Below are 24710 nucleotides of genomic sequence, written 5' to 3'. Positions count from 1 at the left end.
GGCCTGGAGCGCACCACTTCCTCGGAACGGGCCAATAGAAAGGCCGCAGCGCGGCGGCGGGGTGGGGCGGCGCGGGCGGCGCAGTCACATGACGGTGCGCGGTGCTGTGGGGCGTTGCTCGTGGGGGCGGCCTGTGGCGGCGGCGGCGCGACCATGGTGAGGGGCTGCGGGCGGCGAGGGGTGGGCGGCTGGGCCGGGGCGAGTGGGGCTGGTGGGCACTGCGGGGCGCGGCCCGGCCTGGCGGAGCCGACACCGCTCTGGCTGCTGCCCTGCGTGCGGGTGGGAGGGCTCCGGCCCGCGCCCGCCGGTGGCCGAGGGGCAGGCCCGGCCGGGCGGGGGGCTCCTGCTCGCTGCTGCTCGGGAGCGTCGTCAGCGGCCGCGCTTGGCCGACGGTGGGTGCGGGCCTGGCGGGGCGGGGGGCGCCGCAGCCGCGCCCGGAGGCCGCCGCTCGGCCCGGCTCGGCCCGGGCGGGGCTGAGTTGAGGTGAGGGCTGGGCCCGCTGTGCCCGCGGTAACGGTTCGCGCTGCGGTGCAGGCTGCCCGCCGCTGCCCCCCGCTGCCCCCGGTCCGCGCGAGTCGCTGCGTTACTGCGTCCAACCGAGTTTGGTTGTAGGGGTGCGGGGGAGGCGGGTGGTTTTGCTGGGGAACCGCTGCTGCACTTGTGCTCAGAATTGGATGTGTTTTCGCGTGCTGCTCCGGTCACAAACCCGAGGTTATGTCACTTCTAGTTCTGTGCGGGTGTGCTCCTGGTGTCCACACCGCAGTCTGCTGCGTGGTGGTTCCCGACCTTCCAGGACCGCTGTTGCAGACTTTCCCAGTGCGCCTCCTTTCTCTTCCTGTAGAAGAGGTGGTTGTGCGTTGGTGGGCCTGTCTTGATAGAGCTGTTTGGAGCAAACGTTGGTGTTTATTAGAGAAGCAAGCCTGAAATTTCAGTATGGAAATAGCTCTTACTGAGAAATACTCTTCAATGTTCAATAAAAAGAAGGAAATAATCAACTTTCCTAGTAAAACTGAAAAGTCTGTTTAGGGTGTCTTTTGTGGTATTTAATGTTCAATAAAGTTTTGAGCAGCACTTTCTATAATCATCGTGGCGTGTTGAATAGACTAAGTGTGGAGTATAAACAGTACTAACAGTATTTAGACAGGCAAAAACTAACTGAATGCTTTATAAAGCAGGGATTGCCCAGTTCCTAGGCTTTTGGGCCAGACTTTCCTTTAAAAGTTAAGTGTATGTTGATATAAGTTTAATATTATATCCTGTAGAGGTGTGTGTAGGAGAGAAACCTGTAATGTTACTTGAAAGATGAATGGAAAATACTGAATTGGGTGGTGAGAAATGCTAAGTCTATATAGATAGCAGTCTCTGTCCCCCACATAAATACTTTGTGGTAGTCATTAACTCAAGAATGACACATTCCCCTGCCTGTCACTTCCATGAGAGCTGGCCTGAGACTTCTCTGTCTCATGTTCTCTTTCTAAGAATAGCTGATATCAGGTGATTCAGGAAAAAATAAGCTTATAGGTGTTTGTAGGTCTTAAACATATAAACATCCTCTCTACCAAATCAGGCTCCACCACCCTTTCCTATGGCCAAGCTTGGCTTAAACCTTGAAGCTGGGTGTTTAAGTACCTTTAACAAGACTGACTTTAAGAGGACTCTGGCTGTTCTTGATCACCCCCTGAATAAGAAGTCCATCCCCTTGATTCTTGTTAATGTCTTGTGGCTTCCTGTGGCAGTAAGTACCAGTGTAAGCATGTGAAAAATGCTTTCTTCTCTCTGGTTCGTTTTTGAGCTCCTATACTGTGAGATATAACAGAAGTTCTGGAGTTTCCTTCAGGATTCCTGCAGAATAATACTTCCTATATGGTATAAAATGTTTATGCATTTTTTGTTAATTTCAGGCAGCTCAGTGACTTTTACAGCAACATGTTGTGTGCACTCAGGCTTCATCTGTAGGCTGGCAGCTGTCCTGATCAGCTTCTCTAGCTAACCCGTCTTCTATCTTGGGTAGTACTCATTTTAAATGTCTCGATGGTGACTGGTTAATAGGTAGTCTAATAAAATCCAACTAGGAGGAGGCAGAAGAACCTCCTTGGGTAAATCTCACTCATAGTGGTACTAAACACAAGCATTTGAACAAACAGAAGGAAAAGTTGTGTGGAATAACTGATGTGCTTACGGCCTATCTAAAGAAAAGTACTTAATCATTTGGAGATTAGATGAAAATGCACTTTAGAATGGAACAGAAGTAAAACCTTCTACTTTGTATTATTTGTACTCTGCATCCAGCTTAAGATACATGAGCTTGCCTTGAATTCTGCTGTATTCCAATGCTGTTTAATTCTTTCTCTTGAGTACTGCAATTTAGCAGATTTTTAAGTGGAATGAGCGTCTTAACTAGTCAACACGTTTATGCAAAATAATAAGCATCTCCAGAGTGCAGCTAAGTCTCAAATATAAAACTAAATATGAATCTTATGAAGTCTTCTCCTGGAGATGAATGTTGGAAAATAAGTAAATTGTTACACAATAGGTGTAATGTTCAGTTTATATGTTCAAGAGTAGTTGCTATTATGAGGATCGGCATGGTCCAGAATAATGTTTGCTGCTGCAATAATACACTTTTCTAATTGTTATCTGCAGGTAACTTGTATTACCAACTCAAATCAACCAGGCAGTTGACTTCTTCCAAGCTAGTTTGGGGTTTAAAAAAAATTCTTATTTTCCAAGGCAACTTACAGTTCACTAACCTTATTTTAAAAAAAAGAAATAAAAAAAAATCAAAGCCTGAAAAACAAAGAAAAAAACACACACCAAAAAACCCACACCAAAAGCCAGTTGTCCTCACCCCCTTGCCAAATTCAGCTGCTGCGTGTTGGGACTTCTATGACTTGCACGTGGTAACTTATGGTAGTCCTTTCTTCAAAAGTAGGAAAAGGCTATGGTCTATTGTACAGAAACTGATCGTGCAGCTGAAAGAGGCAGTACTCTGTCCCTTCCCCACTGCTTACTCGCTTCCTTGCAGCTTCAGAGGAAAAAAGGTTAGGGAACAAGTAAAGCAGAAAACTGTTCAGATCAGCTCTCCTTTTTTCTTCAACATTTGCAGTGTATCTGACGGGGGTAGGGTTCAGGCATTTCTAAAGTCTAAATGGCTGCATAATTGCTATAAATTGCTTACCTTGTGTTCATGCAGGAGTTTATGCCTTACTGTACGTGCTGTTGACAAGGTGGGACATTCTGTGCCTTGGTTACAGAGTGTTGCTCCTTTTCTCCAGTGTCAAAGTATCTTCCACTTAAAAAGCTTATGTTCAAGATTCTTGTTTGTAGGTTGGCATAGGACTCCATCGTATGGTTGCATATTTGATAAAATAACACTTGAAAGTACCATTCCATTATTAGGTACCTAATTTGAAGTGGAAAATACGGAACATATACACGTCTTTATTCCCCATTGTATCTGACAGGAGAACTGGTTTGGTGTGTGCGCCCTGTTACTGGTCACTGGTAGGCTTTTGCTGTATGCTCTGTTTACTAAGGTTGCTTTTTGCTACAACTTCCTCAAACTTCAGGCAGATCCTGTCAGTATCTTCTGTTGATGCAGACAGAATTTAATGTAAAGCAGCGGTTCATTATAAATGGGAGAGCTAGGTCTGCCAGAGCAAGGCTCTGAAATTCTATTATTTCCCCCAGCTGTTGCTAGAAGACAGTGGTTAAAGTTGCATAACAAAGTGTATACCTTCAATTAGATATTTCTGATGACATCATTATTGGTATGATCTAAAGTGTAGTCTCAAACTAGTAGTAGGCATCGTGCTCTAACCAGTGGTTTTCACACCAGAAGTAAGGAAACATGCACGTGCGTCCTGCCAACCACGTCTTAGGGCTGTAGCAAATACTACATTTCAACAAATGCTTTAGCTTGATGTTGCTGTCGAAAAGCATTCTTTTCACAACCCTACCTGCAAGGCTTTATGTGGTTGTAGGGTGAACTAGGTGAATTGTAAACTATTAATGAGCTGGGCTAGTCTTCCAGCTTATTTAATGCTTTATAGCCTAAACAGCTCTCCCAGCGCAACATGGGCCCGTGAACAACTGGGGGTGGAAGAGCAGGACTGGTGGCTGTGTAAGCTTAATGCCCATTAGGAGAAGGGGGCTTAGGAAGTTGTGGTTAGTGTTAACATTACTCCGCTGTTTCTAGCTGTGCTTTAATAAAGAGATCTGATGTGGTTAGAGCATATGGCATTGAGCACAGTAGCGATGTGTCTTTTCTAAAGCACTAGTATAGGTTCGGGGGACTGTAGGGTGTGACAAATGTGCTCGTATAGACATAATTCAGCAAGGCTGTTAAATGATGTTTTTGATATTGATCGTTGCACACTAGTCCCAGCACTGTCACTTGCTGTTCCTTGAAAGTCTGATCTGTCATGGAATAAATAAAACTTAGCAATTACAGCAAAGTTCTGTTGGCAGAACATACTTGTTTCACAGTTGGAGGTTTCCTAGAGTTCGTAGCTATTGAATTGCCTGGGAAATAGGGTCATCTAGCCGTGGATACCACTTTCACCTTATCGTTTTTTTGGAAGACCTGCACTTGATGTAATTAATTATAGAGTGCGCTTTGTTAGAGGTGCAGTTACTCTAATTAAAAGATGTAGGGTTTTTTCTGTTGACAAAATAGACTTGTTAATTATTGTGAATGGCTTGAATATTACTGAGGCACATTGAGTTATAGAAGTGCTGGTTGGAAGGAATCTTTATTTCGTATAACCTCCTGCTTGAAGCAGGATTGTCACCAATGTTAGATCCGATCACCCTTGGTTTTGTCTAGCTGGGTGATTGAAAACCTTCAAGGGTAGAGATTCAGTGCCTGTTTGGGCATGATGAAGGCAAGAGCAGTATTGTATGGCACTGTCTGTTTTCTGTATGTGGAAAAGGATCGTGGGGAGATACTGTCTGCGACTTATTATGGAGATTCCAGTTGCAGAACAAGAACCCAAGTAAATGTGGGAGAAAACAGTAGTTAAAAAGAGACCAGGAACCTTCTGAACGCAGTGGATGAGGTGAACAAGTATAAATATTGAGAAATTACTGCAACTGCAGACTTGGAGAACCTGCTGTGTGAATCACTGCGTACATGGTATTTGTCAAGACTAGAGAAGATGTGACTGGGACACAACATCAGTGCTTTTATCTCTGTCAATGTTTCAGAGAGGCCATCTGAAAACAAACTGCAAGATTAGGAGAGGCTGGAAGGCTTTAATGAAATGTTGAAGAATGGGCTTAAACAATAGGTGGATGGTGGTGTTTCCTTGTAAGGTATTAGGAGGAAGGCTGGTTGCAGGTGCAGAGAGCATTAGGGACCTAAGTAGATGTGGACATCTTTAGGGGATAATTTAAAGATGCTCATAGAAACTAATCTCGTCAGTCTGGTGAGGGCAGGGAGCAGCTGCAGTAGGAGAAGGTCCTTTATAGCTGCATTCGGGGGAAATCTAAGGCTGTAAGCAATGGATTTAATTAGTATTGTAAGAAAATGCAGTGTGATCCTTGGAAAAGCAAAAGATGTTGAAGGTCTGCAGTGTGCCTCTTTGAGGAAGAGGGTGACTAGGACAGGTGGGGGACATAAAGAGTTGTTGCTTCTCTTCAGTTTTCTGTTGCCTTCTACAAGTCACTTTTACCTTCCGGAAAGCACTAACTGTACTTTATCCTTTGCTTATCTGAAACTTGTCCTTAACAGAGTTGTGTGGCTCAGATAGCAGTTAACTGAGAACTTGCGACAGTCGCAGAGTGTGCGCTCTGGGCATTGCTTTGAAGCTCTGTGGAAGGAAGTAACAATGCTTCCTCTCGGCATAGTGATGTCTTTGCATTCTCTTGAAGCTTTTTCTTGCCAGGTACTTGCACTGGATTCTTGACCTCTAAATGTTAGAAGGGAAAAATTGCCCCTGTTCTGTCCCTATGGCTCTGTGCTCCAAGAAGCAATGGTACTCGCTGGCTACCCACAACCCATCTCCTCCCTGCCCTGAGGTTTTTGCAGAGTACTGGAAGCTTTTTCCCTTAACTATCACACAGCTAGTTCTGACAACTCTGGAGTGGTCGCACTGCAGTATCACTTGCACTGTGTTCTAAGCTATGGGAACCCATTTTGAATCAAGTCATAAACAGCTTCATAAAAATAGTTGTGTTCTATTTTTTTTTTTTTTTTTTTCTTCCAGCCAACAACACAGCAATCTCCTCAGGATGAACAAGAAAAACTCCTGGATGAAGCCATTCAGGCTGTGAAGGTTCAGTCTTTCCAGATGAAGAGATGCTTGGTAAGAATGTGATTTTTAAAATGCAACGAAGCTGCTTGTCTGCTAGGACTAAAACAGTAAATCAATACTCATTTCTTGTGATGTGAGGAAAGTTAACCCTTTATGCATCTTTCTGGCAGAGGCTTTGCAAGTAAATGAGGTGGCTACTCAATGAGAGTGAGCCTTGAGTATTCTTTGAATGTGTCTTCCTGATTTTGCTCCAGTATTTGACAAGATAAATTATAAAGGTACATCTTTATAATTTATGTGTTTGCATTTAAGTAAACTTAAAGTGAGAATAAGCCTGTCATTTGACATGAGAAGGTTATTGCTTAAGTTCACTTTATATGGAACTGTATGATGAGAAGCTATTCTTTATGTTCAACATACTGTTGGTTTTTTACATGTAGTCTTTTCTTGGCGTGAACCACAGACTGTAAGGCCAGTAATGAATCACCTGCTGCATAGGATAAATTTTGTAGTGACTAATTGTGGACTAATGCATGAATTTTTCTGTGACTAGAAAACACCATTGGCTAGGGTTGTGTGGAGATCTTTATCTTGAAATTAGGATGAGCAGCGTAGTACAAGCTAGGTACTAAATCACTTGATTTAATTAGAACTGTTGCTTTCGTCATGTTTGCTTAATCTTCGTATGCTTTTTTTAAAAAGCTAGAAGTGTGGCTTTCTAAAATAGTGCAGTTGCCTAGTATTACTTCTTACAGATTGTTCTCTTTCTTCCTCTAAAGGACAAAAACAAGCTCATGGATGCTCTGAAACATGCTTCCAACATGCTTGGTGAGCTGCGGACTTCTATGTTATCTCCAAAGAGCTATTATGAGCTCTGTATCCTTTGAAAGGGAAACAAATGGTTGAAATGCTGAATTCGGAGTGAAATGTTCATCTGCTTTTTTGGTACAATGGCATCTTTTTGGTCTCAGATATTTACTAGCACTTTTCTTCTCAGCATTTACTTATCTGGATCTATTGTAGGAGAACATTGCCTTATTTGCTCACTCTGTTTTTCCCATAGTGTTTTAGAAGTACTACCTACTTAGGCATGATTGTATTTGGTACAGCACCTTTCCTTCATGGTGTGAATGAGCAAATTACTATGTAAATCTGTTGTAGACATTCTGGCTTAAAATCCTTAACCAAGAGAAAAAGATATGGCAATTTCTGATGAGCTACACTACTTGGAAGTCTACCTGACAGATGAATTTGCCAAGGGAAGGAAAGTGGCGGACCTTTATGAGCTAGTACAGTATGCTGGAAATATTATTCCAAGACTGTAAGTATGTATATGTTAGTGTGTGTTGTTTTGGTGTTTTTGTTTGGTGTGTTTTTTTTTTTTTTTTTAATTGGTGAATAGTGGTCAGACTCTGGGTTCAGGTGATGATTGACTCTGCATTCTTGCGTGATAGCAAGAATTCAGTTTGCAATGGTGAATAGTATTTCTGGATATCTTGAGTGAATTGCTATGAGACTTCTGAGACGTAGGCCAAGAGTGCAGCTGCAGAAGGTCATTTCCTCCTGCCACTGTGTTGCTTATTATGACCAAGATGGAACCACTTTGATCTTGGAATAAAGTTGGCTTTTGGGTGAAGAGCTGGTCAGTGGAAGATGAAGCTAGTGCCACATGCTGATCACTGAGATTGACTTACGCAGTCGCTAATTTTTTCTGTTGTCTGTTAATGAACTTGTACCTGAGGATCTAGGTCTTAGATCCTCACACGTAGTAGATGCTTCATAAGCATCTGGCTCTTTGGAGAGTAAAAAGTGCTAGAGGGAAGCTGGAAATTTCTGTATCTTAGTTCTTAAAAGCTTTGTGTTTCTGAATATGTTTGGTTTTTTTTCCCTGTGTTAGCATGCTAGAGATGATACTGGAAGGCTTATCTTTAAATATCTGGCCATTGAGCTGGAGTAGGTCTAGATATTCAGGCTTAGGACTCGGATTTTGCTTGGTATTGCAGTTTTTAATTCCTGATCTTACTTTCATGCCAGGAAGAGGCTTTGGAAACACCAGGCTGCGTCCTCGTGCAGTTTCTGGGGTTTGGCTAATAACTTCCACAATGTCTTTACCCCTCTGCATTGAGTTGTCTTCCTGCCTGCTTGATGTAGACTCCAGTTCTCCCTGGTGAATGCTTCTGATGCTTTCTGTGCACATCCATGCGTGAGGCAGAGAAGCATGCAGAGAGGGTTGAGGCCTCTAAGGTGAAGGTTTTGAGCATTATCTGTTTGTTCTTTTAAGCTGAAGGGGAGTCCAAGTATACTGGAGCACCAGTCCCATGCATCTCGCATGTTTCTTCTACCTGTTGCTTAATGTAGAGATGCTGAAGGAATGGGTGCAGGCCTGGGGATTTCCAAAGAGCATAACACCTGTCCTGCTAAACTATGGTGTGAAAGAGGCTTAGCTGCTTTACCATAATAGATTACTTATCTATATGTGTCAGAGCTGTTTTCCAGCTTAGTGGAGTGCTGGAAGTATAGACAAGCTTGTCTGAGAGCATTCAGAAACTTACGCATGCTAAGCTCTTACACGTTCAATGCATGAAGCATTGTAACGAGGTCAAATGGCTGTTCAGATGTGCTGTGCTCTGTAGCAGAGGAGAGTAGGAATTGAAAGCTGACTAAATATCCAAAATTATGGGATCTAGATGGTATTTTATTGCTTTCTGTGCTCTGTTAATACTGCTAGGATGGAAGAAAGGAACTGTTGCCTTTAAGTGCGATATTGTTACTTTACAATTTATTGTTTGATTCTGTGCCTTTTGCAGGTATCTCCTGATAACAGTAGGTGTTGTCTATGTCAAGTCGTTTCCACAGTCCAGGAAAGATATTTTGAAAGACCTGGTGGAGATGTGCCGTGGAGTACAGCATCCTCTTAGAGGCCTCTTTCTTAGAAACTATCTCCTGCAGTGTACCAGGAATATCTTACCAGATGAAGGCGAGCAAGCAGAGTAAGAAAGATGGGCTATAACTTTAAAAAATGTTTTTTAACAGAACATACTGGAATTTTCTGTATGACTTTCTTCAGGTTTAAGAGAAGTAGATACGGTAGAACTCCCATAGACTTGACAGGTGTTTTGTCCATTAAGAATTCCCTTTCAGAACTAAGGTTTCTCACAAGTGAGGAAGCGAACCTTTCTTATGAACCCAGATATCCCACCGCATGCTTCCCCGCCCTCCTGCCTTCCTAAAAATTGGATGTTCACCAGTGCATGAAAGGATGAATACCTCTGACGAGCTTTTCCTGTTCCTAACCTCTTCTCAATTGCAGTGAAGAAACCACTGGAGACATCAGTGATTCGATGGATTTTGTGCTGCTGAACTTTGCTGAGATGAACAAACTTTGGGTGCGAATGCAACACCAGGGCCATAGTCGGGACAGAGAGAAAAGGGAGCGAGAAAGGCAGGAACTGAGAATCCTAGTAGGAACAAACCTGGTGCGCCTCAGTCAGTTGGAAGGTGTTAATGTGGAGCGATACAAGCAGGTGGGATGTCTGTCCATCCTTTCTGACTTCCGTTACTTTTTTCAAATGAAACCAGTTTGGACTTTCAGATGAGCAGGTTGAAGTGTTACAGCTATTCTAAAAGTTCAGTAATCCTGGTGGTTCTAGAACTCTTCACCTGAGAAGTTCTGAATGCTAATGAAGCTGTATAATGTGTTGTGGGACTCAGGACATGACTCGTGTGTTTTTCCTATAAGCTTGTCTAATGTCGATAAGAAATTTTGAAACTTTCCTTCCTGATTGCCATTTTACGTATAGAATAATGAGTTGATTTAAGGGATGTGTACACATTCAGCATTCTGTAATAGACTCTACAAGTTAAATGAAGCTGTGCTTCCCAAAACGTTCAAGAGAATTGCTACTGCATGAAATGATGGTCAAGCAATTATATTATTTAGAAGTCTGTCTATTGTAAGTTCTACCATATAGCAGCTGAACATGATTGAGTGGTACTGCTGAAACCCTGAGTAGTGGTATGTGCCAGTAAAGCTGTTAGCACTGACTTAATAAATCAAAGATTACCGGTTGTATAATGTACGAAAGGGACAGATGTCTGAGAACCGTAGATTGTTTTCTCTGAAGAATGGAACTGCTGAAAACTGGGCCTTTTTATCAGAAAGTCTTTATGTAAAGAATGAGCTGAGAAATATTAGCAATACTGCTCTGCCTGGATTAAATGCATATGTGTGAATATAAACTTAAAGTAATTGTAAAATCATTGCGAGACTCTTTTTCCTCGTCCAGATTGTCCTGCCTGGAATACTGGAGCAAGTTGTAAACTGTAGAGATGCTTTAGCTCAGGAGTACCTCATGGAGTGCATCATACAGGTGAGCTTGCTTAAATTCAGTTACAGCGATGGAACACAGGGACACTTACTCCTATACTTCTAGTCAGATTCAGGCTACTTTAACCTCTTTCTCATGAACTGGAAAACTTCATCACTGGGACTCTTGCATAGTGGCTTCTCCCATGTTATTTTTGACTGGATGGGCAAGAGTGGAGATGAATCCATTTTGTGCTCCTGTTGCAGAAGCTTGTAAGCATCTGAGCAGCATTGCCTGCAGTATGAATGTAATAGGTAGCTGGGCCCTCAAGTTACCCATTTGTCTTGTATTTCTTGCTTCGTGCACTTACGCAGTCAAGGTCAGCTTGGGGAACCCTAAAGCATTCATAGACTGGACTGTATTTACTATGTGGCTGTCTGCTTTAGAATGACTCTGTTGCATTTTACTGCTGTGTAACAATGGGCTAATTCCGTTTATAATGTGATTATTGATCTAAACCTTCAGGTTTTCCCAGATGAGTTTCACCTCCAAACCCTGAACCCATTTCTCAGAGCCTGTGCTGAGCTGCACCAAAATGTGAATGTGAAAAATATAATTATTGCTTTAATTGACAGGTGAGTGACCAAGGGGGTGGAAATCGGCTCAAAATTAAGTTTGTGTTGTGCACAAGCAGGTGATAATTATTCTAGCATTTGAAAGCTTTCAATTTTTTATATCAATTAACTTCACTATTTCTGTGTCTTTCTGTCAGCTGTAATTAAGGCTGTGAAGAATATTATTTGTTTAGCTTCTGCTCTGTGGACTCTGCTTTTACAGCTTTCAATGAAACCTGCTTTAAGGACTGATTAAAATGTGTAAACAGATAAGCCAGGGAAAACCCATTTGGTATTGACCAATTTAATGTTTTTGAACTGTGGCAGCAGTTCAGACAACCATGTGCTTTGACGACCTTATTGGTTATAGACAACTCTTGAAAACTCAAAGATCCTAGTGGCTAATCATGTATCAAGGATACTTTACCTTGCAATTTTCATCAGAGAACGTAACATATGCCTCTTCAGAAAAGAGCTAGTAGGAAAGGGATCTACCACCTTAATTCTTAGTTTACCACTAACTTCCTGTCTGTTCTCCCAAAAGTGTGTTTTTCCTTGGGAGGTACTGCTTAAAGCTGCTTGCGCTGAATTCAAATACAGGGGGGAAATTGGAACTGTAGTTTTGATTTGTATCCTGAAAGGAAACAACACGGATTATCAGCGAGTACCTGTACTGCAAAGCAGAAGCGCACTTACATGGCTCTTGAAGCCTCAGAAAAGCCTTGTCCTTGCATTTGCACACAAACATTTGTATATCTGGTCTATGTACCGATATATGGACTTCAGTTACCATAGAGATCTTCAGTCCCACTGGCATTCAGCAATGAGTAAGGTTGTTTGGCTCCGTTTCTTTATCTTGTCTAATGCCTGGAGATGGAGTATGTGTATTACATGACTGGTATAGCTTAGGATCTTGAATTTTTTTACTTAACAGATCTGCAGTTTGTTTTCTCCAGGTTACATTAGATCTTTTTGTTCAAGCCTTAGGTCTTAGTGGAGTATCTCTGTGTTGTATATTTGTCAGAGAAGCAGCTCTACCTTCATCCAGAGATGTTCACAGGAATTCATTGATTTCCTATAACTTCCTGCCTTGGCTGAGATTTCTCATAATTTTGTTAGCTTTAAAAAACCAACAAATGCCAAGCAAAACAAACCCACATAAAAAAAAAACCCCAAACCCCAAGAAGCATTGCCTATAGCAATCTAGTTTCTGAGACTGTCTTGAGACTGTTTCAACAGAGGCCACAGGATCTTTTGCTAGGTTTTTACAATAGTGTGTAGCAATGTAGTTCTTGCCAGAATGCTTTCTTTCATGTAGCTTTTGCTGTTATGTCTACTAAGAGGACTTAAACAGCTTTGGTGTTACCTCCACAGTAAGTTTTCTATTCTTACTGTTACAAACAACAATAAGCAACTGACTAGCAGGGATCTTGCTGTCCTCCTAGACTTACTGCTACTGTGGTTTGTTGGGCCGCTAATAGTGTCTTCCAGAGCCTTCTCATTTGGCCATAGGGCAAGTGTAGAAAGGTGGCAGTGTGATGGTTATCTTTGTAGTATGGCAACTTGTGCTTTTGATTGTAATGTTATCGCAAGTGTTGGAGAATGAGTAGAGTGGTTCTTGGGATCCGTGCATGTAAGGAAGATGTTGCTTTTGTGTTTGGATTGGAGTTGTTAAAAGCAATTGCTATGCATTTCCGTCTTGTGTAGTTAAGACATGAATCTGCCCCATGCAGGTAGTGCCTGTTGCATTTTTCATCTTGATTTCAGCTGGCACGGGATAATTGAAACTGAACACCAGCAACTGCTGGGGAAGGTTGTGAAGCTTTAGTCCCTGTTCCCATGGGGCTTTCCTGTTAAAGGAATCTTTCTGCAAATAGTCTTGCTGCTTTGGGATCTTTCTTGACTTACTAAATCATTCATACTCTTAATTATGCTGCCATCTGTCTGCAACTTGATCATACTTTGTAGCGTGCTGGCCTTACCCTCTGAGCTGGTGCCAAGAAAAGCTGCCTTGTCCCTTTGAGAAAAGGCAGAGATTGTCCCTGGTGTTAGGAAGTCTGCTTGTTACCACCCTAATGAAATATGAGTAGTTCAGTGTCTATTTTTCCTGGCAGTGAAGTATTTTGCCACCTCAACCTTTTCTTACCTGCCACTCTTTCAGACCTAAAGTTCCTTCAGAATCAACGTTTAGAAACCCTGTAAGAAACTTCAAAAAAGAAAAAAGTCAGGTTCCTTTGCCCAAATATTCTCATAGGTCTTTCTCTAATTAACAATAGAATAATCCTTTAATGATTAGAAAGCAAAGATAGCAATGCTGAGCTCTTTTAAGCTGCAGCTTTGTTAAGGTGCTAGCCTTCCTATAGTGATTATTCTTATCTTGTATCTGATTTCTGCAGAAATGATGATTGGCATGACTTTTCCTGTTACAGACAGATATAGCTGTACAACATGTTTTGGATGTTTGCTGGATAGCAATATCGTGCTTTGTTTTTCTTGTTGTGTTTTTTTTTTTTTTTTTTTTCACTGATAGTATTTTTTTCCACTTCAGATCTGCTTTGTATTTTGCTCTTTGCGAACAGCTCAAGTCCCAAACATGTTGGTCGTAGTTTGGAGACAAAGCATAGTTAAGTCAGCATACTTCTGTGTTTTTGTCTGGAGACTTTTGCAGTCACGCTACTGAATGTCTAACTTCAATGATATCGCTGATAGATGCAGGATATTTGCTTTTGCATCAGCCCACTGTATACCTCTTTCTCTGCTGGAAAGAATGGAACACGTGCTGCTAGGTGAAGAACATAGATTATGAAATGCCCTTCTTTCTTCATCTTGCCATCTCTGTCAGCACTCTCTTGCAGGACTGTTATTTGCCAGGCTCAGTTGCTCTTAAGGCTTCTGTTTTCCATTAATTTCCTTTTTGCTTGTAATAGAGCTTGCAAATACACTTAAAGGACTTGCTTTTTCTGCCAGTATCTCTTTCTGACCTGTGTCTGAGGAGTGGAAAAACTGTGCTGACCAAGCTGCTTTCCTTTATCTGTTACCAGGTTAGCTTTATTTGCACATCGTGAAGATGGACCTGGTATCCCAGCAGATATCAAGCTGTTTGACATCTTTTCACAGCAGGTTGCTACTGTTATACAGGTATGCTGGGTATTCCTGCATGCAGTTTTTGGGTTGGTCTTTTTTTTTTGCAGTTATGTGTGTGTTTATCAACTCAGTGCTGTCTTAAATTTCAGTCTCGCCAGGACATGCCCTCAGAGGATGTGGTATCTTTGCAAGTTTCTCTGATTAACTTGGCTATGAAGTGCTACCCGGATCGTGTTGACTATGTTGATAAGGTGTTGGAGACAACTGTGGAAATATTCAATAAACTTAATCTGGAACAGTAAGTATATGTCTCTTGCATTTTCTCTGGAGTGGCAATTAATACTCTAAAATCTTGATTTCTGCATTTCACCATGTTTGGCAAGATAGCAGAGACATGCTTTGGATACACAAGATTACTGCTTTTGGGCCAAGCTATAGAGAGTCATGATAAACTACTGACTAACCAGGACTTGCTCAGCTGTGCATAAATCTTACTACATGGCTGTACAGCTACACAATGTGTATGCCAAGCTGTGTGTAGTCATTATGTTTGTTCCTTACAGCACTCTAGAGTTCTTCTCTTGCTGAATCTGCAGCCACAGTATCTGCTTCTGCTATCAGCAACTTAAAATGTGCTGTTTCCATTGTACATCCTAAAGAGCAAGATGTGACTTGTTTTGATGCTTTATTTCCTATCTCCCTAGCAGCAAGTTGCTTAGATGTTGTGATTACATCAGGATTGGTATTGAGGCAGACTTTAAATCTATCTACATGTGTGAACTATTGATTAATTGTGTTTTTGCATATATTTTCTTTTAGTATTGCAACAAGCAGTGCTGTTTCAAAGGAACTGACTAGACTGTTGAAAATCCCTGTTGATACTTACAACAATATCCTGACAGTTCTGAAACTAAAACATTTCCACCCACTCTTTGAATACTTTGATTACGAGTCCAGGAAGAGCATGAGTTGTTACGTGCTTAGCAATGTATTGGACTATAACACAGAAATTGTGTCCCAAGAACAGGTATGATTTAAGTTAACTTAAGTGGAGATTCTAGGTATCTAAACTACTGTTTAGACTTGGAAACACATACTAAGTGACTTCATGCATGGCATGCTTTTTTTCCCCACCTGCATGCCCCCACTTCCCCATCTTATTAGCACGGGCTTTATCCTGCTTAATAATTCTTCCACCTGTGTTCTTAAGTACCTTGTCTTTGCACATTTTACCTAACCTTATCTTAAAGACTACTTCTGTTAGGTTTGAACAAAGACCCTGAATCCCCTTAAAACTAGGCCTACTACCTAAAGAAGGCTGGATAGTATGCTTGGAATCTGAATTTCCCCTGTGTTGCTATGCTGTCCCACTTTTTGCTAAGAGGGACCCTTCTTCAGGGGGTAAGGGAAATATGTCCTAAAGCATCACCAACTAGTAGACTTTGCTGATACTTTGTCAGCATTATGAATGGCTGTAAAGGTGTTTCCAGTTGCTGTCAACTTATGCTTATAGACTATTTTGGTTTAAGCAGAGCTTATATTATCTTTAACAGGTTGATGCTATCATGAACTTGGTGTCCACACTGATCCAGGATCAGCCAGATCAGCCTGCTGAAGATCCTGACCCTGAGGACTTTGCTGATGAGCAAAGCCTTGTGGGAAGATTTATTCATCTTTTGCGTTCAGATGACCCTGACCAACAGTATCTGGTATGGCAATTGGTGCTTCTGAATGTTTGTGCTCTCTGAACTATCAGTTCTGGCATTATTTACTATACGAGGATTTAGTGTAGCTGGGGCATCGCTGCTCTGGCACTACAAACTCAGTACAAAACGTTATGTATGACACCTTTAAAGGCAGTGTATCGTTTGGAAAAAAGCAGACGAGGACTTAAAAGCATTTGTGGATTTAAACTTTTTTGTCCCATGAGGTGCCAGTTTGGATGTAATTATATTAGTTGGTTGTAACTCATCGTTAACATTCTGTGACAACTTCATGTAATGATCTATGTAAAAAGAGGCAAACGAAATTTGGAGCACTGTGCCATTTGCATTCTCTTGGTATCAAAATATACAACAAAGCTCAGAAAATTCAGCTGATAGGTTTGGACTCGGGGATTTTAATTAGTCAAAGTATATGGTCTTCATATGGCATGTAGTATACTGCTGGTTAGTGGTTACAAATGTTCTTCCTCTCTGCCTGGTCCATTCTTAACAGCAGATTAGATATGGCCTTGAAACTTACACATTATGGTACTTGTAACGGTTTGAGTTCATCCATCAAAGTTTTATGTCTGATCTTAATCTATTCTTTCTGGCTTTGGTTTATTTCAAGCTTAAATGATCTCCCTGTATTGAGAAGTGTGTGGTGGGGCAGAGGGACAGGGATATTTCTGTCTATGGAAAATTCATTGGAGAAGCTGGTAGAAGATGTGCTGAAGTTGGGTGCTGTTGCAGATTGCAGCAGCTGTAGTCGGAGCTCAGGCCTGAGTACAGACTACTGTGGAGATACAGTTAGTGAGTGTGAAATGTAATTGGCTGACTCGGATTAAACTCTTGAGTTGCAGCAGTATCATACCATATAAACAGAATAGACCAACATAACTCAGTAGAAGCTGTGCATGACATTACTGACATTCATTTATCTTGCATTTAAAATATGGTATAAAAACTGCTTGCTTGAAATGTAGAGCTTTGCTGTAACTTTTGTAATGGGGAGAAGCATAGCTTAAGGCTTGTACAAAGATTGGAGGCAGTTGTGTTTCAGGACCTGCTCTTCATTGACTGCATTATTTCTGAATATTGCTGGAGGAAGGCAAGAAGGTCAGCCAGGTCCTCCTTGATTTCAGGAACTGTATGGGTTAATCACAGCTAGCAAGTACCATATTCATATAGGAAAAGCCTGTCAATAGAGAGCAAAGCTTCCCTCAAAGGCATGCTGGCCCTAACGGAGCTGATGTATTCTTACCCCAAAAGACTTTGCATAGCTAGAGATCTTGAAGCTGTTTTTGCAAAGCTTCTGAGTATCAAGCTGTTCTCATCTAGCAATGCTTAGCTTTAATCAGAGTGGCCACCTTTAAATGCTATTATAGGACTTGTCAAATTACCTTTTGGATAGAATTCTGTAAGCTACTTAACAACTTTTGGCAAAAATGCTTAATAGCTTCTTGATGAACGTCAAGAATGTTTGTATCATTTTTTTCTAGACTACAGGAACAGTAGGAAAAAAATCTGACACTGAGACTTTGACAGCTCTCTGACAGTATCTCACTTACAACTATGCGTTCTGTATGGAAGAGATCTGAAATGCAAATTCAAACACCTTAGTGCGTTACAAACCAAAGTGGCTGATACAGGTTATAATGGGTGATGACAGACTTCTATTTATTCAATATGTTATTTACATGAATTCTAGATGTGATCTAAAAGTGTATGTAGGGTTGGATACAGTGAGCTTCACTTCTAGCACTTGTTTCAAAGTGGTAATGGGACGTTAAAAAAAACCACTCTAATCTCTAGTAGTAATTTTCTGAAACTTGTTTTCAGAAGCTTTAGTGTAAAATATGGCATATCTGAGTTTATCCCCTTTGAAAGGGAGTCAGGTTATTACAAACAACAAATACAATGTTTAGCTTGCTTGGAACAGATCAATTTATTTTCTGGTACCTGGAGTTCTTGTTGTTCCTGAGAATTCTGGTTATGAGAATACATGACTAACTATATCAATAGAGAGCAATAATCCCACAATAAGGGGAAGGGGAGAAGCTAACAGTACAAGCAGGTAGAGCTACTTAGTCCCTTTCCACAGATATAGAACAAGGGTGACAGGCAGAAAATTATCACATTCGTGTTGTGTGTGCAGCTTATGCTCAAAACTGAGAAAGATGATAAAAAAAATGAAGCTGTCATTAATGAGCATAATGAAAAATCTAAAAATGGGGGGAAAAAATGGCAAAAGCTGCAGGTGTGGCTGCCAGAATGTGGCACTGTAATCTTTCTTTTGGAGTATGAGAAGCCTTATTGACTTAATGGGTTTAGTTTCACGAAACTTGGTTTCTTTCTTTTACCTTACTGTAAGAAAGAAGTAATTTTTGTAGCTTTCATTGAGTCGAGAACAGAATGTATCCGATATCATTATTAAACGCAAGCTCAGGCAACTTCCATCTTGCTGCATGATCCAAAATGTATCTCCAGTTAATATAGTATGACTGTTGCCTAACACTTATTAAGGAGCTGTAGGAAAAGCTTGGGCAGGTACCACGTGAAAAGCTACAAATACTGAACAAGTGTAATTCAAGTAAAGCAACTCGTATGTAGTCCCCGCAAAGCCTGGTAATTTATCTGATGCTAACACCATGTCTTTCTGATGCTCTTGTTCTGTAGAGTGCAAATGAAGTTATCAATGCAAATAACATACCTCTTTCAAGAATTCTCTAAGCTTACAGTGCTTCTGTTTTAGATCCTAAACACTGCCCGGAAACATTTTGGTGCAGGTGGGAACCAACGTATTCGTTTTACACTGCCACCGTTGGTTTTTGCTGCATATCAGCTTGCTTTTCGCTACAAAGAGAACTCCAAAGTGGTAAGTTGATCTCTAAGTAACTCTTGTATGCCTACAGTATGTTAAGATTGATACAGAATGCAGAGGTGGGAATGCTTTCTAATTTAAGGAGGATTTTTATCCATTCATAATAAATTACCTCAGCACTTAAGGAATGGTGAAGAAGAAATTAGCTAGTTGTGTTTATTCATGAAGGTGACTTTACATGGAGACCAGAGAACGACGACACTGCAAATGATGGCATGAAACTGGCTTAAATCTGGATACTGAAATTCATCAACTTCTAAATCTGTACCTATGCTATTTTAATGTTTTTAAAAGCAAGTGCTTCTTTGCAGGTTAACTTACACATAACTGCAAAAGTGCACACTAAAACAATCACTGATCCATTTTGGCCCTTTAATGCTTTCTGGTTGTGAGATTTAGCTTAAATATGTATTTTCCCTTACTGTGGGGGATCTATCGTAGGGAAATGAATTAAAATGCTTTTTGTTGAAACACTCTTCAAAATGAACACTTTAAAGTTCTCTTCTGCTTCTCATTGATGCTCCAGTGAGTGACTGAATAGAATTTTTCTCCACTTAACTGAGCAAAAGCCTAACTAGTTATCTTCTAAGCATAGCTGTGGTAACTGTAACTCAGTGTAAACTTCTGAGCAGGTTTCTACAAACTGGTAGGAAAAATGGGTGTGGCATTTCTGTAAATGGAATACTTTAATACTTTAATGGAATACTTTTTAATACTTTAACTGAGGTTAAGACAGCGTACTGCTGGAGCGTGCGCTCACTCACTACTACTCAGTAAGCGGCTGGAGTGGCATGCAGAAGAAGACAGACTGGAGCATTTAACAGATCATACTACAATTTAGATTCTCTTTTCCTTACAGCAGTGATCTTGTTCAAGCTTTCACTTGTTTCACTTCTCTAGGATGACAAATGGGAAAAGAAGTGCCAGAAGATCTTCTCGTTTGCTCATCAGACCATCAGCGCTCTGATCAAAGCAGAACTGGCAGAGCTGCCTCTCCGGCTCTTCCTACAGGGAGCACTGGCTGCAGGAGAGATTGGCTTTGAGAATCATGAAACCGTGGCCTACGAATTCATGTCCCAGGTGGGTGTCCAACTGTTACAGTCGCTGTCCTCTGCTACCTTAAATTTGGCTTGGGTAGTCTTCTTGAACATTGAACCATCCAGTGTGATTAAAATATCTAAACCAATTGACAGCTAATGCTAGTAGGTCGAAACTCCTTATCTTCATTCTTGCTTCCCAGGCTGCTATGGAATTAAGCTCCATTGCTACTGATTTGAATACTCAATCTGACAGCATGTGGTATGTTGCGATGCTGCCTCCTAGGTGTATAGTTGGTTCACTGGAGGAGTGTAGCTTTTTCAACAAGAAATGCTCTTTCACTGCTTCTAAGACTGTCTCCCAGTTCCTGTTATCTAGCCAGTATTGCCCTGACCGCAAGCACTCTTTAGAAGCTCTTTAAAATTTGCAGTGTTCGCAACTGCCATGCTGGGCTTTGCTAATTAAAATCCTTGTATTGAAACCTATTATAAACCACTCTGAAAATCCACTTAAACTTGTAACTTTGTCTTAAGCCTTACTTGTTGCAAAAACCTTCCCATCCTCCCCATCAGATAAAGAACCAATGTATTTGTTATCCACATCACAAGCTTTGTCCTAATCTTTCCTTTAATAATGCTAGTAATGCATGTTCCTAAACTGAGTTGCTGATAACCTTGGCCTTTCCTCACTGTATCAGTTGTCATTGTAGCACAATTCTGAAGATGAGAGCAGCATGACAATTACATACTTTCAATTAGAGATACGATTCAAGATTTTGTCTTGTGTGTTCTCTCAAACTGCTTCACCCATCTAGCAGCAGTGCAAATGCTCTTCTTACCTGCTCTGTGGCCCACTGACCTACACTCAACTTCTGTTCTGCTATTTTTGTATGTTTCAAAGAACCAAATCCTCTTCAGGGACTATTTCTGCTACTGAAGTTCCTTATTTGAACAGATGCTTGAAAGGAGAAAAACTCAATCTTCAGATTATATGTAGGATCACATTTGTGTACTATGACCACTTAAGGAAGAAGCATTTCTTTCAAGACTTACTTCCAATCTGTGGATTTAACTTGACTTTGACACTCTCAACAAATGATCTCTTTTCCTGCCTGAATTTTTTAACAATTGTGAAACTGGACACTTTCCTGCCATGTCACTAGCAGGTGTGATTTGTTTTTTTTTCTTTTCTGATGTGTTCTAAAGCAGTGATTAAGAGTCTTGCCTTCTCCCTTGACTAGGCCTTCTCTCTATATGAAGATGAAATCAGTGATTCAAAAGCACAGCTGGCTGCGATCACCTTGATAATTGGGACATTTGAGAGGATGAAGTGCTTCAGTGAGGAGAACCATGAGCCTTTGAGGACTCAGTGTGCGCTGGCAGCCTCTAAGCTCCTTAAGAAGCCAGACCAATGCCGGGCTGTGAGCACTTGTGCCCATCTGTTTTGGTCTGGCCGAAATACTGACAAGAATGGAGAGGAGGTAAGAATAAAGCAGCAGCGGTGTAGCATATCCTACTTCAGTAACATAGTTCTGCCTTTCTTCTGAAGACAATTACTTCTAAAGTGAACATATCACTTAGTGATGTAGATTTGGTTGGAATGTGTTCTAATATATGAAGCTTCTAAATCTCACTGCAGTGTAAGCTGCATAAATACAAAAGTTGAGAAAACTCAAATTTAAGGTGGTAGTACCATGCAAGCTTTTGACTGTCATGTAGTTTAAGACTGGCTCTCAGAGTAAACATGGCATTTTGCATGTGTTTATTGTAGTAGCTGTTTGCACATGAACTACTAAACTTCAAATGAAAGATACAGGTTGTTCAAGTTAAAGGTGGAAAAAATTTGTGTGTTCTTTAGGGCTTCTCACATAAGCTGTTGTAATTATAAAGAACAATGTTTGAAATCTGTTTCTCAAAGTATGCATTAGTGTACATACTACAAAACTGAGCTCATCGATCTCATAATTGAAGGCTTTCAACAACTCTTCATGTTATTGCCTCATTTAACAGAAAACTTAATAAAACTGGTAGCAGTCAAGAAAGGTAAGCTTTCAGTGACAGCTTATTCTGCACAGTTTGTGTAGCTTTGTGTTTCTGTGGTAGACCACCAGGTAATGCCATATATATGCCAAGGGAAGACGTGGTGGAACTCCGTAAGGTTTTTATTTCTTAAAACTTTTTTTTCATTCTAGCTTCATGGAGGAAAGAGAGTGATGGAATGCCTAAAGAAGGCTCTGAAAATAGCAAATCAGTGCATGGACCCTTCTCTGCAAGTCCAACTTTTCATAGAAATTCTGAATAGATATATCTATTTTTACGAAAAGGAAAATGAGGCGGTGAGTGTTGCATCTTTTTAAAGAGTATTTCTTTAAGCTCTTCACTCACACTTATACCCCAAATCACGTCTCTTCAACTTGCTCTGTAGACTCTCACGAGAGGCACAAATTCTGGTAATAACAACAGAGTAGGCAATTCTTGATATGTAAAAATTGATAGTAAAATTGTAGATAAAACTTCATTCTTCTTACATGGGGAAAACATCAAATGTTTGCAGTTTAATTATGAACTTAAATATTCTGTGATTCTGTGATTGTGAAAGTTGGATACCTGAAATATTTGTTAGATCAAAACTTACTAGGACTTAGATGAGAAAGTAGTAAGATTCTAACTTTAGAGGTACCTAACTTAATACGTACACAAGGGAAAGAAAATTCTTACAGCTGTTCAAGGTCACTGCTGAGTGTGCCACAAATGGTTGGTGTAAGCTTAAATTTCAAGTAGACATGACATGTACCAGTGTAAATTCTGCATCTGAAATCTGACATAGCAGTTACCTCATCCATTTTCTGTTAGTAGATAACTAGTAAAACTTATCCAGTTTGAAAAAGCTGCTTAGTCAAGTAGATATACACATCCCATCTGATGTTATCATTTGATCAAGAGCAGATCTTAATGAATACCCTGTGGTTCTGAGAGGATGTCTAAAGAGATTTTAGGGATGTGCTGACTTTCCAGCAACTGAACTGGCTTCCCACTAACAGTAGTGCTCTAGTGTAGCAGATGCTGTATCTAATGGAATAACAATAAAACTTTGAATTTCGAGCACTTGGCAGATCTAAGAATAGTCTCGATACAGTGGTGGTCTGCAGTGCATTTTGTGCTGTGGTGTTCTGTGTAGTGCTGGACTCTGCAGTGTAGGCAGCTGTACTTTCCTAGGTAACAACTTGATTTCCAAGAATAATTTCAAATCTGATATTGCCATCCTGACTCATTGCTACAAGAAACAGATTATGTTAGAGTGCATAGACAATCCGATTATGTGCTTTATTTGTTTAAAGCTTTTAAAATTTGTATTGAATAAACTGGAGAGAAATGCTGTGGTAAGTTACAAAGCTATCAGGTTAATGACTTAAGAAGTTCTTCACATTGTTGGGATGGGGGGAAATTTCCACAAAACTCTGAAATCAGAATAGTCCTACAAGAAGCAAGGGAAGGCAGTCTCCAACAGTTCGTCTGCGTACAGTCTTACCAATATTTAAGAGCTGTCCAAATACCAATCATTTAGAGACAAGTCTGTTAAAACTAATGTCTGTGCATTTATACAGAGCTCTTGTTGATGACTTTTATTCTGTTTATGTTCTGTAGGTGACAATTCAGGTTTTGAATCAGCTCATACAGAAGATAAGAGAAGATCTCCCAAACCTTGAGTCTACTGAAGAAACAGAACAAATTAACAAACACTTTCACAACACACTGGAACACTTGCGTCTGAGGAGGGAATCACCAGAATCTGAGGGCCCAATTTATGAAGGTCTTGTTCTTTAGGAAGATACACACCGTACTTCTTTTCATTTACATACCGTATGTTTTTTCTAAGATAGATTCATAGGTTGTGCCTTTCAGAAACGTCAAGTTAACATTCATGTGTTCAGTCTGGCACTTCAAACACTTGTGTTGAATACTCTAACAAATTTGAAAGGTTGGACCAGCAACTACAGGTTTCATCAGTTAGCATGGCTGAAAAATTCCTTTGAAATCCATGTGACATGGCAGGGCTCCTCTGGTTCTGATTTCTCTTCTGTCTGTTCACTGTTGCTTCTGTAGCACTAGAGTTCTAAACTGGCATTGAGTGTCATCTCAAACTGTGTTTGATCAGTACAGAGCATCAGATTTTTGGGATTATTGTAAGTCAGACTCTGCTTGTGCTTTTAATGCCAGTTAAAACTAAGCGTAATATTTTTCCCTAAGAACTAGAATATATTAATGCATGTTTGGAGAGTTTTAAAGTACCATGTTCAAACCCAGAAATTATATTTTGCATATTAAGGCTCTGTGACATTCAGTGAGGGCCAGTACTGTGCACAGGGCATATTTATCAAGATAATTTTGTTCCAAATAGTATAAAAATAGAGAAATTGCAATCTATATAGATATGTATAACCTTCATTACTGTAAATTTAGGGGAAAATGCATTACACGAGTTTATTCAGTATCATGATTTTGCACCAGTGAAACAATAAAGTTGCTATTAACACCTGTTTCATGTCTCTTCAGAGCCCATGTTGAACCCAATGTTGAACCTTCTGATAAAACCAAAAGAAACTTCTGTTTTGTAGAGACAGAAAAATCAAGGTATAGTTAACCTGGACAAGCTGGGAGGGTGCTAGCATTTTTAATGTAGAAGTTTATAGTTCGAAACCAGTATTTTTACAAATGTTCTGAGACAATGTGTGTTCACATTTTGGAATGCTTTTATGATGTATCTTGAGAGAGCAGTGGAGAATCCTATTGGATTCTAGGTCTGTGCTAGAGTGACAAGTGGCA

General features: G+C 40.6%; 1 protein-coding gene across 1 annotated transcript; it reads left to right on the top strand.

The window, feature by feature from the left end:
- Positions 1–105: 105 nt before the first annotated feature.
- Positions 106–24422, top strand: VPS35 (VPS35 retromer complex component). Its single transcript, XM_082489399.1, has 17 exons — positions 106–156; positions 6210–6308; positions 7037–7133; positions 7455–7578; positions 9065–9247; positions 9568–9781; positions 10544–10627; positions 11090–11199; positions 14220–14316; positions 14412–14560; positions 15082–15289; positions 15816–15971; positions 18721–18843; positions 19750–19929; positions 21128–21367; positions 22079–22222; positions 23532–24422. Exons 1-17 carry the CDS (start codon positions 154–156, stop codon positions 23709–23711), a joined length of 2391 nt encoding a protein of 796 aa, XP_082345525.1. The 5' UTR covers positions 106–153; the 3' UTR covers positions 23712–24422.
- Positions 24423–24710: the final 288 nt, after the last annotated feature.

This window comes from Vanellus vanellus (genome assembly GCF_965231255.1).
Source record: "Vanellus vanellus genome assembly, chromosome: 12".
Taxonomy (NCBI): domain Eukaryota; kingdom Metazoa; phylum Chordata; class Aves; order Charadriiformes; family Charadriidae; genus Vanellus; species Vanellus vanellus.
This window is presented reverse-complemented; position numbering and strand designations above follow the sequence as displayed.

Excerpts from the sequence above, each read along its gene's own strand:
- VPS35 (XM_082489399.1), top strand. Across the intron at positions 14,317-14,411 it reads AGGTTGCTACTGTTATACAG|TCTCGCCAGGACATGCCCTC; the intron begins GTATGCTGGGTA and ends CTTAAATTTCAG. Across the intron at positions 15,972-18,720 it reads ACCCTGACCAACAGTATCTG|ATCCTAAACACTGCCCGGAA; the intron begins GTATGGCAATTG and ends CTTCTGTTTTAG.